The following is a 19,864-nucleotide window of genomic DNA, read 5'->3' on the forward strand; positions in this document are numbered from 1 at the left end:
ATTAATAATATGATAATACATGATAGTCTCATATTTTGACATATGATAAACATTAATAAAAATAAAATATACAAAAATTATTTAATGTCTAAAATGAGTTTAAACAAATGAATATCTCGTTCTAGATGAATCAACATTATTTTGTTGATGTTGAATTTGGAAGTACTTTTGAAGTAATTTTATATATTTTTAATTTTTCTTTATAAAACATCAAGTTTTTATATTATTATTTTCAAAAATATATACAAAATCTAAAAATCTAAAATATATATATAGATTAAAAAGGTTATTTTACATACAAAATGAACTTCGACAAATGGATATCACCAATTAAATTAACTTGAACATTAGTTTTTCCAAATTCATTCGAACATGCCTTTTTATAATTTATATATTTTCAATTTCAAAATAATAATATAAAAATATGAGAAATTATTTTGGTTGATTTTTTCTTCTTAATTTTAATCAATTTTATGAGTTTTGGGAGAAATATTTTAAAAATATTTTTAGTTGATATATTGATCCTTAATATTTTATTTTATATATTTCAATATTTGTACAATCATTTTTTATAAAATAAATAATTATTAAAAATATATTTAAATAAACCTAGATAAATTGTTATCCAAATTCATATGAAGTTAGATACTCATTTATCCAAATTAATTTTGAAATGAACTAATTTATATATTTTTAAATTATATAAATTTTAATCTCAAAATAATAAAATAAAAATGGCTACTCTTTTGTCCCACCAAATTTGTAACATTTTGAATTTTAATGGTAAAAATATTCGACTTTAACTTTTATTTTTAAAATTTATTATTGATAATATTTGAAAAATAAATTATAAAAATTCAAATTTTTTATACAATTCAATTAATTAAAATATTTAAAATAATTGAAGTCAAAGTTTAAAAATTGAGTTAAAAATGTTAACTATGACATTTTTACTATGATAGATGGAGTACTTTATAAATAATTTAAAATTTATAAAATTATTAAAAAACATATGAAATGAGTCTAAATAAATGATGTTTGAGTTCATTTGAATTGAGACATTCACGCGTCATAATACAAGGCTATCATATATCATTGTATTATTAATTATTAATGACACATCTTTACATTCTAACAATATTACAATAAATGTATCAAAATGTGTGTCACAATTCAAATTTAACTACCAATTTTGTTAAAAGAATTGGAGTACCAACTAAAAACAAGTAACCATTTTTAGAGGGCAAATATACATTAACCACTTTCTATTTTATTAGCTTTTGTGAAAATTCAGCCTAAGCCAGATTGCAACCAATCTTTTGTTTCTTATTTTGGGTTATAAAAAGTTCTATAAAAAATTATTTTTAATATTTAATGTATTTGATAATTTTAATTTTCTAGTTTTTTTGAGTTTTTATTTAATTTCTAATAAAACTTAAATTTCCTTTTAAATAATATTTGCGTATTATTTATATTTTGACAAATTTCATATTTTTATAATTTTAATATTTTTTATTTTTAAAAGTTTTTGTTATTTAAAAAAAAAATACTAACGTGTACCATTTAATCAAGGTCAAGAACATAACACCCGGCTCCCCTGCATATATAATCAAATTTGAGAGAAGATAAATCCTAATCCTTTGATGTGAGTTTCCACAAATTTCTTTGGGGTTATAAAGAAGAGGACTGTAATAGTTTGGCTGAGCTAGCCCTACCCTAATGTTGGAGAGAAACTTAAGTTTGGCAAAAGTAGGTCCATTTTCTAATTTTATAGCGAATTCGGTGAAAATTGTCGGTATCCATGTACTTGTGTAAGAAGTAAGATTTGTGGGGACCCAAAGAGGGAGATGCAATCGAAAATTGGCATGGGAATTAAGGGGATGTTGATTTTAGGGATAACATTGGATTGGGTCAACTGATCTTTACAAATCATATACGTGGAAACTAGTAGGTAAAATGTAGTTAAGCATTGGGGATGGGCCCCTCGAATTGCCTAATCTCATGCCGCTTCAAAACATTCCCATACATTAAAATTTTCCTTTTATCTTTTGGAGTTATTGTAGGGAAAACGTCATTTATTAGATTAAGATTAAGATTTAATTATTTATGGGCCAAATTGTTAATGTGCGTTTACCGAAATTAGGTAGGTTGATGTTTGTTCTTTTTTCTATAAAATAATTTTTATATGAGATAAAATAATATTTAGTCCTTAAATTTGGTAATATTTTTTAATTTGATCCCTAAAGTCAGGGGTGAAGCCAGGGGGCGGGTATGGCCCCGACCCACCCTAAAATGTAAAATTGCATTTTAAGCCTTTAAATTTTTTTAAAATTTAAATTAGTAAATGTAAAATTACACTTTGGCCTCCCTAAAATTATAAAAATTCGATTTAATCCTTTATAAATTATAAAGATATAAACTATAAAAAATTAAAATTTTATCTTCCTCCTAAAAAATATTTCTAGATTCGCCCCTGCCTGAAGTTGAATTCTATGAAGATGTAAGGATGAGTCACTTTGAGATTGTGTTATTTTAGCATCTAAAATTTTTAAAAGTTTATATAAAATATTTTTAAAAATATTTATTAAAACTTTTAAATGAATTATAAAAGGAATTTTTAGAAAAGTTCAAACCTTAATGAAATTCAAATTGGTGGATCAAATTGGGAAAATTGCTTAGTTTTGGAATTAATGTGGACCAAAAATAATTTACGGGCCATAGTGAAAAAAGTTACCAAATTTAAAAACTAAGCTCAAAATATTAAATTTATCAATATAATTTCACCTATTAATGTGAAGTGGTATCTTCCAATTGTTGAGTTTGGTTATAATAATTGTTGCCAAAATTGCTTATAGAACTGTTAAGTACTGCACAGTGTTGTGTTGGATAGAGTTTAGTAAGAGGAAATTAGTTGGTTTCTACAGGAAATCAAAGAGAAAGTAAGATTGATTTGAGACAAAGTAGGGGTTGCTTCATATAGACAAAAGTCATACGTAGACTTTTGAACGTAAACACATAAAGTATGTTATGAGTGCCAAGGTGTAACACCTTATGATGGGACTGTCAGTAATTCACAACCAATGATCCATGTACAAGGAAAGAATTAGGTTGAAATAGAATTGAAAATATACTTTTTTATTGAAAATGCTAAAAGGATGCTACTGATTCGATATCAATTTCAAGCCACAACGAAAACGTCTCGACCTCTATGTAGTTCACTCCGTAAAAAATAAACAACCAGTTTCACTTGAACTTTTCAGAGAGAATTAAAAATGGTTGCTAGACCTTTTAAATTATTAAGTTGGTAACATTAACACATTAAGGGATTATCATCATTTTATCCTCTTTTATATTACATATTAAAAGGAAAATCAAATTATTCCTTATTAATATTAATAGGTAAGGCAAATGAAAAGTTAAAAACTAAATTATATTCTTTCCAAAAGAATATTAATTTCCATGTCTTTTATATTTTAACCGAATTAATTAATATAACTGTTTATATTAATAAATTTGGTAAAATATATAAAAGTAATATTTTGCATGAATCAAATTTATATATTAATTATATTCTTTCTAAAACAATATTAATTTCCATGTCTTTTATATTTTGACCAAAATTAATTAGTATAACTGCTTATATTAGTAAATTCGGTAAAATATATACAAATAATATTTTGTATGAATCAAATTCATATATTAATTATATTGTTTCTAAAAGAATATTAATTTCCATTTTTTATATTTTGACGAAATTTATTAATATAACTGTTATATTAATAAATTTGGTAAAATATATACAATTAATATTTTGCATGAATCAAATTCATATATTAATTATATCTATGTTCTCTATTTGTATACAACAAGTTTATACATATAATGTGTTTAATGTTTATACATATAATATGTTGAATTAATTTAATTCATGTGAAAACTAAATACAATACCAAATGTATTTGGATTCTGCTTGTTTCAACTATAGAATGTGACCCTGTAGGCTCTTGTAACGTTCGTAGTAATACTAGAACGTTTCTAACATTACAAGCAATGAGTGACATCTAGCAATGCATTATTGTCACCAAGTTAGAAGAAGTTGTAACACCCCTTACCCGTTACCGTCGCCGGAACAGGATATAAGGTATTACCAGAACATAACACATACCATTAAACATAATCGAGATGTAAATATGTCATCCAATTTGATAGTGCATCGTATAACATATGTCTTGAACAATATTAGCCAACTTTAATGACTTGTACAAAGTAGCTGGTCGAGTACTGTAACTAATATTTTAAACCTAGACAAATATGACACGTAACAAAATAATTAAGCCTACTATACATGCCATAATTCAAAACGTTTAGTTCAAATACCCTAAAGTATGATAGTGCGGGTAGATCTTCACGATCCTTAACTCCTGAACAAGCCGAAGGACACTATAAGACAAAAGAGAGAAACAAAGTAAGCTTATAGCTTAGTAAGTAAGTATGTAAATACTAATTAAAGAATCTAACATGTTTACACAACAATTCAAGTATATCTACTTTAACTTCACTATTCATTCCACTTTGATTAAGCTGTCTCTGCTGCGTCATATTCACTAAATAAATCATAACTCGAGTTACAAAACTCGAAATTCAAATCCGTAAAATTTCCCTGAATCTAGACTCATAAAGCTTTTTGCTAATTTTTTTATATAATTTTTGGTTCAGCCGATTAGTACAGTTTATTAGTTAAAGTTTCCCCTGTTACACAGCTCGACTGATCTGACCTCTGTTCACTACGAATTGAATATCTCTCAGTACACAATTCAAACAACCCTGAGGTCTGTTTCATTTAAAACTAGTCTCAATAAGGAATTTAGGCATGTAAACTATATTTCTTAATTTTCCTTGTACAATTTTAATGATTTTTCAAAGTTAAAACAGGGGATCACGTATTCATCCTGAGCAAGTCACATACAATTGTAAATATCTCAAAATATAGAACTCCTTTGCTTGCTCTGTTTCTTTTATATGAAAGTAGACTCATTAAACTTTAATTTCACATCTCATTCAACCTCTAATTGTATTCCTCCTATTTTGGTGATTTTTCAAAATCACGTCACTGCTACCATCTAAAAACAGTTTTAATGCTAATTTCACTCTTTCACAAATTCTTTATGCTAACCTCATTTTATCTTATATTTGTATATACCACAAATCATTTTCACCACATTTCATTCACCATAAGTGTAGGTCCAAACCACAATATCACCACAAAACCATCCCGTTGAACAATTGGATGAATCCTCGATATTTAATGGTTTCAACACACATTTCACCATCATACTTCGTTTAGTTCGGCTCTCTTGTACACATGGTGAACACTTAGTACCACTCATGCGACCTAGCCGATTTGTCTCGTAGCTCTCTTGTCTACATGGTGTCCTTCACTTGGAATCACGCATGCGACCTAGCTACATTTATCTTTCACGTAGCTCTCTTGTTTACATGGTGTCCTTCACTTGGAATCACGCATGCGACCTAGCTACATTTATCTTTCACGTAGCTCTCTTGTCAACATGGGATACATCTCGTATCACACATGTGACCCAGCTACTACAGGGTGTCTCGTAGCTTTCTTGTACACATGATGTGCACTCAGCATCATACATGTGACCTAGCTACGCTCCCTCTATTTCATTCGATCTCTCCGATTGTTCAACCGGGATCTCTCTCTCTATATTTATTTCCATTCTTCCAATAGTCGATTTACATTTTAACTTCAGCTAGTATGTTTATATAATAGGCTGAAATATAAGAATGTACATGAAATTATTGTAATATTTACATACAAACTTACCTTGGTGCAAAATGTGGAAATTTTGCAATTTAGTCCAAAACTTTTTCCTTCCCCCGTTCGAGATCAATTCCGCGTCTTTCTTGATCTATAATAACACATTTAGCTCATTTAATACTCATACTATTTATTTCAATCAAAAAATCACATTATGGAAAAATTACATTTTTGCCCCCTAACTTTTACAAAATTACATTTTTGCCCCTAGGCTCGGGAATTTAATTTCAGCCCTTATTCTTATGTTTCATGATATGCTGAACATTTTTTTCTTCTACAACAACATCAAATTCTCACTCCATCATATAGTTATGAACAATAGGTATTTTCTGGATTATCTTGCTTTTACTCGTTTTCACTTAAAACCGAGTAGCACAAGTTATTTAACATAATTTAAAACCTCATATTCTATCATAAAACATCAAAATACACAAATTTCACCTATGGGTATTTTTCCAAATGTGAACCCTAGGTTAAATTATTACTAGCATAAGCTTAATCGAGCTTCCGGATTCCAAAACGTAAAGAACATTAAAAGCGGGCTTGGAATCACTTACTATGGAGCTTGAAAGTTGAAGAAACCCTAGCTATGGAGAGAGGAGAATTCGGCAGCAACTAAGGAGGATGATGACCAATTTTGTGTTATTTTTCCCATTTTATTTCATTTAATATCCAAATGACCAAAATGCCCTCCTTACTAAACTTTCAAAAATTCCTTCCATGTCCTAATTTTGTCCATGAACTTAAAATTGGTCAAATTTCTATTTAAGACCTCCTAATTAATATTCCAAAACAATTTCATACTAAAACTTCGGGATGCAAATTTTGCAACTTATTCGATTTAGTCCCTACTTTCAATTTAAGCACTTTAGGCATAGAATTTCATCACGAAATTTTCACACAATCATGCAATCATATCATAAACCCCAAAATAATTATAAAACAATTATTTCTATCTCGGATTTGTGGTCACGAAACCACTATTCCGATTAGGCCCTAATTCGGGTTGTCACAGAAGTCATAATTCAACATAACTTTTCTGTGATAATCTTTTCATGTATTATATCCTTTTATCGTTAATATCTAGATTGGATACAAGTCATGAAATAGTCACACTTGTATAGTCCAATCTCAAATTTCTTGATTTTTGAGCAGACTACAATAAACAAATAAGTGTGATATCTCATATCAATCACACTTATTGAAGCATGACCATGCATTTCTAGTCTCACTCCATCAAGAGGCCTAAGATATTGCTCCTATTATGTAAGAGGGATAAATCTTATCTTGATCAACCATATCCCACAACATGAATTGTGGTAAATTCAACATCAGTCTTTGTAGTACAACTTGTTATGATAGATGTTTTGACTATATCAAAATGTGATACCCCAAACCTGACTGGGACGGACCGGCCCAAATTCGAAGCATTACATTAGCCACCTAAGTGACTTTTTGGCTAACGACCTCCCAAGACACACCCCGACCTTATAACACCTTAATCGTATCCATTTATTAGTTATTTATTAATGCAAAAGTAATTTGTGAGCCAATTTTAACTTTTTATAAGTAATTTAACCCAAAGGTTTTTTTTTCATTTTACCACCTACGGTTAAACTAACCTGAATTTAGATTTATACATTTACCAACCCTCTTTTATTCAATTTATGTAAGCCCTAAAAATTTCAGCTTAATCCGAGTTTATTTTCTATGTCTAATGCAAGTTTTATCATTAATGACTAAATCGTAACAATTTCAAACTATCAGTACTACACCCTAACATTAAATTGAGTGCGTTTCTAACAAATTTTATCAATTACGAGCCTAATCCTAAAATTTTATCATGTTTCCTTATCATTTAATGCTCTAATTAGACTTATCAAGTTACAAGACTAAAATGTAATTTAAACGGAATAGAGAACCAATTTAAAAAGAGCAGAATTCAAATTCGCAATAGTCCACTGCAGATTTTTTGTGCGAAAAATTTAATTTTAAACCCAATTTTGAGTATTTTAATGGCCAATTAAACCTGATTTAGCTACAATTAAATATCATACATATTCATACACATTCAATTGAATTTAGGAACACTAATTAAGCTTGAATTAAATAGAATTAAACATTCAATTTTATGTACATCACCCACTATTTAATTCAAACAAGTGGCGTACCTTAGTAACTAGTAAACTACTCCATGGAAGCTTAATTTAAACAATGGTTAGTGTAAACGTCATGCCTCACACACCGTGTTATCAATCACCATGTTTTCAAGTAACAATACACCATAAATTATTCAATAATCAAACTTAAACATTCATATATGATATTATAAAACCATCCAAAATAAAAAATGTCCAATGCCCAAGTCTAATTACAACCAAAATTAAACTAAGTCCCGGAAGTTCCACAATGCCCAATTAACATCTCTAAAATGTGTAACTAAATCTCTACCGAGCCTTAATATCTTGGAACTCTTTTGCTCAGCTCCTTAGCTCCTCAATCCTGTCAGTTAACTGCACGAATGTGAGGGTGTGAGCTTAAAAAGCTCAGTGAATGTTAATAAAACAATGAGTAAATTAGCACCCAAATAATGCTTAAATCGAAACCAATCAAATATAAATTTTTAGTCACAATATCAATCCATAATAGTTCAATGTTATATGCTCAACCATGTATAAAAAATTATTATTAATCATGGCATATAATCATCAATTTAGCATATAACATTTCATACATTTATATTGGCATATACAATCATGGCTTAATCGGGTGATCATACATCAAATAAACAGATCTCTTTACTCCCAATCAGAATCAGAATCAGTCCCAGATTGAGTGGGCCAAGGCCACATGCTCCCTTATATCGCCTCAAATTAGTCCCGTTGAATGGAGACACAAGCTTAACACTCCCTTATCTACTCCAAATCAGTCCACCTAGAGCCTCATTGCTCATAAATAACATATCAATATGGTGAGTACTCACAAACCCTATGGCATGCCAACTATATCCAATGGATCCACCATGCTATAATGCTAATATAATCAATCAATCAATCAATCATAACATATTTTCAGCCAATAATGTGCTCAATTTAAAGTGCCAAAATGCATATGTGAATCATGTGACATAGCCATTTTAACATCAAATTAAATCTAGCTTACCAATTACCTATTATCAATGTTCATTTATCAATTGAAATATCAATATACCATGAACCAAAAACTCTAGCATAGTTGCTTAGTTCACCAATATAATCAATCAAATCAAACATATAAAATCACTAGATGCTCACTTACCAACACTTAACAAAAATTTCATCACTTAAATATATATAAATAATCTTGCAAAATTAACCAACCCAAACTCAATTAAATATTTTCAATCAGTAATTAATCATCCAATTAAGCATAAGTGAGGGACAATTTACCAAATCACCCTTTAATAACACTCACCACACAACTAACTCAACCACAATAAAGTGATCAACCAAGCAAATCCAAGTTTCAATTTAGATTTGCTCAATCCTCTTCAAGATCGGAGCTTCAACAGAGATAAAATAGATACTACCACCTTTTAAAAGATATAATAAACACAAATTTTGATTAATTAGGCTACACAAAATTCTCACTCAAAGTTACCCTACAGGATTTTTATCATCAAGTCGAAAACTCAATTCCTCAAAAAACCAATCACTCCAGGCATCCTAATCACTTCCAAACATCAATACTAGACCAAATAAACATATACTAAGCATCAATTTCATGTTTAAATCAATTTCATAAAAATCCAGAAAACCGGTTTATAAAGATGATGAAAATTAAATTTCTTTAAATTATCTTACAAAGCATGTTTAATCTTGATAAATAAGATCAAAAACCTTCTAATAGATCTATTTTGAGTTGGAACATCCATTGATTTGCGGATTTCCTCTCAAAATTCAAGATCCATCATTAAAACACCTTAAGCATTTGAAAAGATGACATTGATAAAAAAATCATGTAATTATCACTCAAATAATGTAAATATGCTTTTAATTATCATAAAAATAAGTTTAGAAATAATAAACCTTTGATTCATTCTAAATCCTTTGATTGAAAATCTTGATTCAAGAATCTTGAGAAATTTCAAAATATTTTTGGCTACTTTTGTGAATAATTTCAGGTGAAAAGAGAGTATTTTGAGAAGTAAATTTATTGAATTTATTCTTTGGTGATAGACCTTTCAAACTATGCAAAGAAACGAATTTTATAGCTCTCTAATCTAATGTAAATGGTGTGAAAATTAGGCTAGATGCAATGTGTTTAAAACTAAAACAACTTACCAGAAATTAAAAATTGAAAAATTTGCCCAATGGCCACTCCCACATTTCCCTTACTTTACCCCAATTGATCCTTTCCCTCCAAAATTATGAATTTAAAGGTTTATTTTCCAAATAAATACTCCAAAATTTCCTTTATTTTACAATTAAATCTAATTTAATTAATATTTAAATTTAACTCAAATTAACCCTAACAAAAATTATTTTAAAATTTTTTCACCCAAATTAATTATTTTCACTAATAATTATTTAATTACTTTAAAATTAATTTTCCAAAAAAATATTTTTATTTTTCCGGATTATTGTTTAATCGATTTTAGATGAAATTGACCTCCTAAAATTAAAAATTACTATTAACCCGATAAATTCCTAAATTCACACTTGGAACCCAAAAAATATACCTAAAACTATTAGACCATGTTTAGGGAATTACACAAAATATATGACTCACGATATTGGGACAATAATGATCTCAAGTCTGAGGATCATATATGAGTAATTGTAACACCCTTTACCCGTGTTCGACGCCGGGGTAAGGCCCAATTTTGGCCCGGGCCCGTGCAAACACAAAACAAAAAAGGAGGGAATAAATTATAATAAAATATAAAGTCCATTTACATCAGCCCATTAACAAAGCATCAATCCAATTACAGTCCAAAAATTCAAGGCCCAAGTGGCCCAAAATTAAAACAGTTTCAGAAACCCTAGCAGCAAGGAGCGCCGCAGCCCCCAGCCTACAGCGCCATACAGCCTCCTGGTGCCACAGCCACAGCCACGCCCACACCTACGCCAACACACAGCCCCCGTACACGCGCCACGCACACTACATACCTGCAAGAAGAGACAAACACAACAGAAATACAAAAAATAGAAAAAAATTGTATTTTTTTATTTTTCTTTTTCTTTTCGGCTATAAAGCCAAGAGATTTGATTTTTGTAAGAGGTTATGCGCACTATACGCATATTGAATACAAAGAAAAAAAGCAATCAAAACTTTGAAAGGTGATTTCGAGTGCTTCATTTTTTTTTCTTTTTGAATCTGTTCTATTTTTTTCTTCTAAGTTTTGCATGTAATTTTGAGCATAAGGAAATAGAAGAGAAGGCTTACCTTTGCGAATGAGCCACGGCAATCCTCGTCTCCTTTGCCGACATAGAAGGTTGAGAGGGGATTTTGAGGCCGAAATTGATGAGCCTTGAGTCTAGGTTTTGAAGGAAGGGATAAGGGGAACACTACCGTAGGCCATCATCCATCGTTCATGGTGGTAGAATGATGGTTAAAGGGCAGACCGAATGGGTGCAAACCTTAGGAATTTCTATTTCCCCTTTTATTTTGCCGAAATACTTGGGTTTTTAGCCTGCTTTCCTCTTTTAATCAGTATGGAGCGACACCGTTTAGGTTATAGTTCAATAAGCCTTGAAAAGGCACCGTGCAAGCCTATACCCGACCCAATCCGATCCGTAGCCCCTAGGATCCGTGCGTTTCTGCGAAGAGGGGATAATTGCGTATTAAGTCCTTCCCTTTTGCATGGACATTCAATTGCGCATTGCTGGTTTTGCTTCATTTTTGGAATTTAGCCTTGCAATTTGAGTATGTTTGCACTTTGGTTCGTGCCTCAGTGCTGCGTTTTTGAACTTGGGTATTTCGAATTCTTCTCCCCGTACATTTGCGCGCATTGCACATTGGACCTCTTTTGACTATTTTATTTGCAAATTATCTCTTTTGTTTTAATTTGACTTTAATTAAGTTTTTATCTTTTTAATAGATTTATTTCATAGCCATTTTTTACTCTTGTTTATTTATTTGTATATTTTGAATTACCTTGGTGATTGTATTTTTATTATTGAAAATTTATTTTTGTCGCGTCATTCTCACATTTTGTATATTTTTTATATATAAACTTTTTTTACACATTGCTATATATAATATTCGTAATAAAGTTAATTTTAGTCTATGTACATTATTAATGTTATGTTATTTCATACATTTTTTGAATCTATTCATATATTTTAATATACATTTTGTTATTTTAATACGTTTTGTATGCATGTTTTACATATTATTTAAATTATTATTATACATATACATATATATTGGCACATATGTTTGGTTTATATACATCATTAAATCCATGTTATTTTATACATATAGTTTTCTTTGTATATATAAGTATGTTCTTAAATCTATTATATATATAATTTATAATAAAATTAATTTAATCTTAAATACATTATTAAGTACATGCTCTTTTTACAAATAATTATTTTTAATTTATTTAGGCATATGTTTTGTAAATCTATTGTGTGTATTTCCTAGGATTATATTTTATCATGTATTCTTGCTATTCTTTCATATTTTATATATTATTCAAACTTTCCTTTATTGTATGTATTGTGACAGTCTTAAAACGACCCTAGTCGGAATGTGGTTTCGGGACCACAAAACCGAGGCATAAAAATAATTTGATATTTATTTTAATGCCTATAATATGTGTTAACTCATGTGTGACATTTTGATGCTTTAATTTAGAGTTATAAATGTGAATTTCACTAGAAAGGACCTAGTAGAAAACTTTGAAAGTATGATGGGAAATGTATGATGACTAATTAAAGCATGCATGCAAAACAATGGCCTTGCATGTCAAATACCCCTTTTTACAAGTGATGGCCGGCCATGACAAGGAGTATGGGCTAAACATGTCATGAAACATGTTTTGTTGGTGCATTAGGGAAACAATAAACAAATAAGCATGGGTAGTAAAGAAAAAAAAATGTGTGTGTGTGAGTGAAACCCCCATTGCCGTACATGGAAAAAAAGAAAAGAAAAAATTTTGCTCATCCATTTCATTCTCTCTTGACCGAAAATACTAGAGGGAAGGGAGGAATTTTGCTTCATGCTTGGGTTGGAAAAGGATTAGGAAGAGGTTTGGCTATATTTGCATCAAGATTAAGGTATGTTTGATGTTGTGCCATGAGATTCATGCATGTTTTTGGTTGTTAACTTGATGTTCTTATTAGCCCATGGTTCAAATCTTTGTTATATCATGGGGATGGTATTTGGCCAAGGTGGATTTTGAGTTAATGCCATTGCATGTTAAATATGAAGCTTGATGATGATACATGTGATGGTGGATTGAGGACTCATAGATTTTCTTTGAGCATTTTTTTGAATGATATACTAAGTTCTTTGTGTAATCATGACCAAAATCATGGTGTTGTGATGTATTCGCCATGGTGCATCCCCAAGTGTGATTTATGCTCTTTGCATGGAGAGTAAGATTTGTGTTTCAAATCATGTTCATGTTTAGTTACAATCAACTTGAGATTCGGCTCTAGCATACATATATGTATATATGTTTGAGCATGATGTATTGGTATGACGTATATACTATCTTAAGGTATATACTTACTTATGATGATGTTTTGGTTATGAAGGAAATGATAGATGTGTATTGAGTTACAATATGGAAAGGTATTAGTTAGTAAAATGTATGCTGTTTTTGTGTGGTAATAAGTGCATAAATGGCCTCAACATGGACATGCATATTCGCCACATGAAGGGAAATTGGTGAGCATGTATTCGGTTAGAGGCAACCATATTGAAGCCTTATCTTGGCTTAGATTGTTGACTAAATGGGTAATAAGTGAGGATGGTTGCGAATATACAAACATACATATGCATGTGTAATTGAATTATGAATGTTTAGCGAGATGGTTAAACTAGTTGATTTATTGATTAAGCTCAAGGAGTTAAAGAAGGAGAATCAAGCAAGGGAAAGGCAAAGGTCATCGAGTAGCCGACTTGGACTATTTTACCCAACACAAGGTAAGTCATTAAGCATATATTTGATATTGCTTAAATGATTGTAATATCTATGCAATTGTGTTTAATGAGATGAAATATATACAAATGTATGTGTATGAAAAGATGATAAAGTTGAACGTAAAAGAGATAGTGAAATGTGTAGGAAGTTTGCTTGGCACTAAGTGTGCGAGAAATAGATGTGTACGGTGATTAGATTGGCACTGAGTGTGCGAGCTTGTAATGTACGGCACTAAGTGTGCGTTTAGACTATATGGCACTATGTGTGCGGGCTTGAATCATATGGCACTAAGTGTGCGTGATTGAGTATTAAGCACTATGTGTGCGAACTCTACACACATCTCCGATTGAACATTTATATGGAGGCGACTTTATCGAGATGAGTATGGACAGCGGAAAGAGTAAGTACCTTGAGTTCATGGCTAATAGATGCTATGTTCATGCTCGGGGTGGAGTTGGTAAGATTTAAATCTATGTGATGATTTCAATTGCATTCCCGTAAATAAGGTATCGTGGAATAGATGAAAGTTCATTTGATTGCATGATTGTTGCGGAAATGAAATGATGTATGGAAATTGCTTCAAATATCCTATTGAACAGTATATGAAATGTAAATGTATGACTTGGTATGAGATTGATCCGAAAGATCTAAGGAACTATGGTATAGTTCGGTATGGCTGGAACATTTGGCCTTGTTTCATTATTTCATTTTATGATAATTGTATTAATGGATGGTTGTGGAATGCTTATGACTTACTGAGTTATAAACTCACTCGGTGTTTTCTTGTCACCCATTTTAGGTTCCTTGGGCTCGTCTCCTTTTGGGTGTTCGTAACCATCAACGAAGTCATCACACCGGCGAGCAATCTTTGGTATTGTCTTCTTAGTCGACTTAGGAGAACATTTGGCATGTATGAGCTATTTTGTTTTGTTAAATTTTGGGTTGTAAACTTTAAGCCATGTGAAAATGGCCTATGTGGTCGTTTGAGTGGGATGCTAGAATCTATAGCCACGAGTCTTAGAAACCTTAATTTTGATAAGGTGGCCATAATTTGTGTCACGTATGATGGATGAGTAGTAAGGCTAAGGAAGGATTCATGAAATTGGCATAGTCTACTGCAGTAACTGTTGCAGACAGCAGCAGTGATATGAGATCGAAAAATCACTAAAAATAGTAGAAGTAGAATTAATAGCTAAAAAAATTACATACTCGAAGCTTGATGGGTCTATTTTCATATGGATGAAACAAAACGACCATATGAGCTGTATTTTAAGAGATATTAAAGTTCTCGTGAAACAGGTCCAGAACGGTTTCTGGATCATCTGTTCCGACTTTGGAAAATCATTGTAAATTAACCAGAGATAATTAGGAGTCATGCCATATATGTGTAGATTCCTCTCTGAGTCTAGTTTCTATAGAAACAAACGGCATCAGTATTGAAGCCCTGTACAGGGAGATATCCAATTCGTAACGCAAAAAGGTCAGTGTAGTTGATCCCTGCAACAGGGGAGACTTTAACTAATAAACTGTACCAATTGGCTCGACCAAAAATTATAGAAAAAAATCTGTAGATGGAAATATGAGTCTAGTTTCAGGAAAAAATTACGAAACTGATTTTTGAGTTGTAAAACTCAAGATATGATTTTTGAAGCAACTAGTACACAGATTGGCAGCTTGTCTGGGAAATTCTCAATAAGTGGTTTGAAGTCTGTTAACACCTCGTGTTCGACTCCGGCGACGGTCTCGGGTTCGGGGTGTTACATGTATTTTAACAAATGTTTTTAACACTTTATATATTATGTGATTTAAAAAACATTCATTCTATAACACTTATTTAAAGGATTACATATATATCTCTAGTTTTTTTTTTTTTTTTTAAATCCATCAATTCATATATTATATATTACGTGCTTATCATTATTTTAAACTTGTTTTATACCTTATTGTTTTTTTAATTTCCATTTTGTTTTGTATATTTTGTATTGATTATGTTATATTAGGCTATGAATATTATTGTGGCATATTATTTTCATTTTGTATTGTTATATCAATTATTCTCCATATATAATTGAAATTGGATTTTATTTTTAGGTTGGTTATATTTAATTATTTATCTTGTTAGTTGATTAAATAAGGCTATACTATATTCATTCATCAAGTATTGTATCTTATGTGTGTATATTATCCCATGATCATTGTTTTCCTTTTGGTTTACGAAATGTTGTTTTATAAGGTCCAACACTTTGAAATTAATTATTTCATTTTATTTCAAGTAAAATTAATGCGTTTTGAGCTAGTTCTACAATTGTTTATTTTAAAATTCACTAAAACGAAGGTAATAATTGATGTTTGGGAACTCGAGGAATCGTGCCCTACCGTGCTGGGTTTCGATTTTCCATTTGACCAAATAATCAAATATTCCTTTGAAATTTCATCCGTACTTTCTAAATTCTAAAACAAGGCAATATTCAATGTTTGGAAATTCGGGGAATCGTGCCCTATCGTGCTGGGTTTCAATTTCCAGTTTGTTCCTAATAATTGAATATTCCTTTAGTATTTCACTCGTGTTTTATAAATTCTAAAGCAAGACAATGTTCAATGTTTGGAAATTCGAGGAATCGTGCCCTACCGTGCTGGGTTTCGGTTTTTCATTGAACTAAATAATTGGGCATCCTTTTGTGATTTTCAACATATAAATTTTTGGAAGTCAAAAATTTATCGTGTTTTCGAGAGTATAGAGGATCGTGTCCTATCGTGCTGGATGTGATGCTGTATACCTTTGAAACAAGAGAATTTTGACGACCAACTTAAGCCATTCAACTGTTTTAAAAGGAACCATATTGCAAAAATAGCTTTAAATCTTAGACATAAGGACATTATCTAATCAATTCAGTACCAATTTTGGGCGTAGCGAGGGTGCTAATCCTTCCTTGTACGTAACTGGCTCTCGAACTCATTTTCTCAAATTTCATAGGCCAAAATAGATTTAAATGGAATAAAATATATTTTAAGGTGATCCAATCACACCAAAACAAAAGATTGGTGGCGACTCCACATTTTGTTTCCAAAAAGTCGATCCCCATTTTTTAAAATCCAAAAATGGTTTTGACAGCTTGGCGACTCCGCTGGGGACTGAACAAGAGAGTCAAGCCATAAAATTGATTATTTGCTGTCCTTTTGTCAAAGAATTGAAAATTTATTTTGAAAATCATGATTCTTTCGATTGCATTTGATTGTATGATTGTTATGGTTCGGGTCTTGTAGAATAATATTGCATTGCATTGCATGACCGTTATGGTCACACCTTTTAGGTGGGAGTAAGAAACTATGCTTTCCTGAGGTTTTCACCTTCGCATGGGCTAGTGGATTGCTTCCGGGATACATCCGTACCTAGGATTTCATGAGATTTTCATCTCCGCATGGTCATAGGGAAATGTATTCCCCTGAACCGAACTAGATCCATATGAGCCTATAATGGGTGAGGATTGAGGAATCTGCTGGTTCAGGTACCTTCTCTCTAGAACCGAACCACATATAGTGAACCTTATTAGCTACCCTTAGATAGAGCTGGGTTAAGCCTTAGTAGTTGCCTATATCTGTGTTCTGATTATTTTTGGTTTTTGCTTGTATCTTATTACTTATATTTGATACTAACTTGTGTTTTTTTTTATTGTGTTTTGCATGACATTGCATACTAAAGGAGGTGTTGATTCGTATTCGATTACTAAGTTAGAAGATTTAAAATGGAGAATGAATTTTTTAATAAAGTTAAGGATAATGTGGCCGTCCGCGCATGGTCAGAGAAGTTACAATCGGAGAAAGGGGATAGCCTGGCAGAAGGATATACATCAGAGTTGCAGAAATTCACTCGCGTCAATGTAACACAGAATGAGTTGCAAGAGTTGAGAGATATATGGGCTCATAGGGATGAAGAAACCAAACAGTTGTTCTATCAAAACTATGGTGATATATCCTACTTGCTAGATATTAGGATGGACAAGCATTTGTTTTGAATTATGGTTCAATTTTGGAATTCTACTTACAAGTGTTTCACTTTTGGGGAAGTGGATTTAGTGCCTACCGTGGAGGAATATACTACCCTCCTCAGGTGTCCAAAAGTTCAAGTTAGAAGAGCTTATGCCAAGGTTTTTAATGGTCAAACTTTCACGATGAAATTGATGAATATTTCAGGGATGAGCGAGCCTTGGGTCACTGCTCGGATTCAACAAAAGGGGGATAGTAAATGTATTCCTTGGGAGAATTTGAGAGATTTGGTTTTAACACATCTGGATGAAAGAAAGAGGGTCGATATCTTTGCCTAAAGCATCTATGGATTGGTAATTTTTCCTAAGGCATTAAGGCATGTGGATGAGGCAGCCACTAATTTATTCGACTGTCTTGAGAAGGGAATCACACCTGTACCTACAATATTGGCTGAAACGTTCAGATCCTTGAGCATGTGTCGGAAGACAGGCGAGGGTCAGTTTATTGGGTGTGCACAGTTGTTGATGGTGTGGTTTCATGGGCATTTTTGGAAAGTAGACAAGGTTTCTTACCGGGTCTTATCTGAAGGTTATTCCCCATTAAAAGAGGAGGCAGTCATGCAAAGGAGAGAGGATATCTCAGAGGAGAAGTAGATGGAAATTATTCAAAACCTCAAGAAGGGGGATATAGAGTGGAGAGCATTTTGGATGGTTCCTGATGAGATCCTGTATCGATGTGGGAACTTTGATTGGGTACCGTTGTCAAGAATTTGGGGAGCCACTGGGTATACTCCTTTGCTGGCATTAAGGCAATATAAATTAAGGCAGTTTGTACCCACGACTTATGGGCTGGCTCAGTGTGAATTCCCATATAAAGGTGACCACTATAAGAAAAAAGTTGGAGAACTATCTGATACTTGGAAGCAAACTCGCTGGATGAAGAGGTTGGCTGTTGGTTCCATGGTGACACCTGAATATAATGGATGGTTTAGAAAAAGGGTCAATGAAATATTCCTAGACCAAGTGTAGAAAGCACCCGACCAATGGAGGAACAATTACAAGTTGCCCCGTCAGAGTTGGAAATTATAAAGCAAGACTTCGAGAAGAAGAGTTCTGAGCTTGGGAAAAGGATCGAGCAGTTGGAAGAAGAAAAAATGCGTCTGAGATTAGATGTAGATGTTCAGAGGTCAGAAGCTGAGAATTTGAAGACTGATTATAAGAAATTATGCCTGTCTATAAAGACTGCTGGGTTAGGTAAAACTTCAAAACAATGGCGCCAGAAAATTCGAGAGGAAAAGACCAAAGCTGACCGATGGGAAAGGAAATTTCGAGAGGCTCAGGCACGAAATGAGGATTTAGAAAAGAGTCTGTCAGAAAGCAGAAATGAACGAGGTGAATTAAGGGCTAGAGTGGCAGAACTCGAGAAGTCTTTTCTTCTGTACCGAAGCCATAATACCACAATGGAGTTGAGAGCAAACTTGAGTAAGGTAGAAGAAATGAAAGGAAAAGTAGAAGAATTAGAAGCATCATTACAAAGCTGTGAGAAGCGGATTAAGTTTTTTGAAGCAAGTGATGAGCGTTGTAAGGAACAACTTCACCATGCACAAGACCAAGTCAGAAACAGGGATTACATTATGGGAGAAGCCGTAACCTAGATTCGGGAGATAGCCGATTACTTGCAAGCTTTAGTGGTACAAGCAGACATACTGAGCATGAAGTATGAGTTGGAGTCAGATCGGGGCCAGGAGCTAGCCTTGTTACTTAGTAAAATTAAGGCTCTGAGCATTAGGGCGAAGTCTTATTTGTAACTTAGTTTTATGTAAAGAATTTTATTTTCTAGTAAAGTTTTCTAAAGGGAATTGAATCAAAATTGATGCCTCCTTTGCATTCATGCATTTG

General features: G+C 31.9%; 1 protein-coding gene across 1 annotated transcript; it reads left to right on the plus strand.

The window, feature by feature from the left end:
• The first annotated feature begins 19,008 nt into the window (after positions 1-19,008).
• Positions 19,009-19,620, plus strand: LOC108484830 (uncharacterized). The gene has a single exon (XM_017788724.1). The coding sequence runs from the start codon at positions 19,009-19,011 to the stop codon at positions 19,618-19,620; it is 612 nt and encodes a 203-aa protein (XP_017644213.1).
• The last annotated feature ends 244 nt before the right edge of the window (positions 19,621-19,864 follow it).

The sequence above is a fragment of the Gossypium arboreum genome, chromosome 6 (genome assembly GCF_025698485.1).
Source record: "Gossypium arboreum isolate Shixiya-1 chromosome 6, ASM2569848v2, whole genome shotgun sequence".
Taxonomy (NCBI): Eukaryota; Viridiplantae; Streptophyta; class Magnoliopsida; order Malvales; family Malvaceae; genus Gossypium; species Gossypium arboreum.

Excerpts from the sequence above, each read along its gene's own strand:
- LOC108484830 (XM_017788724.1), top strand. The coding sequence starts at position 19,009 with ATGGAGGAACAATTACAAGTTGCCCCGTCAGAGTTGGAAATTATAAAG.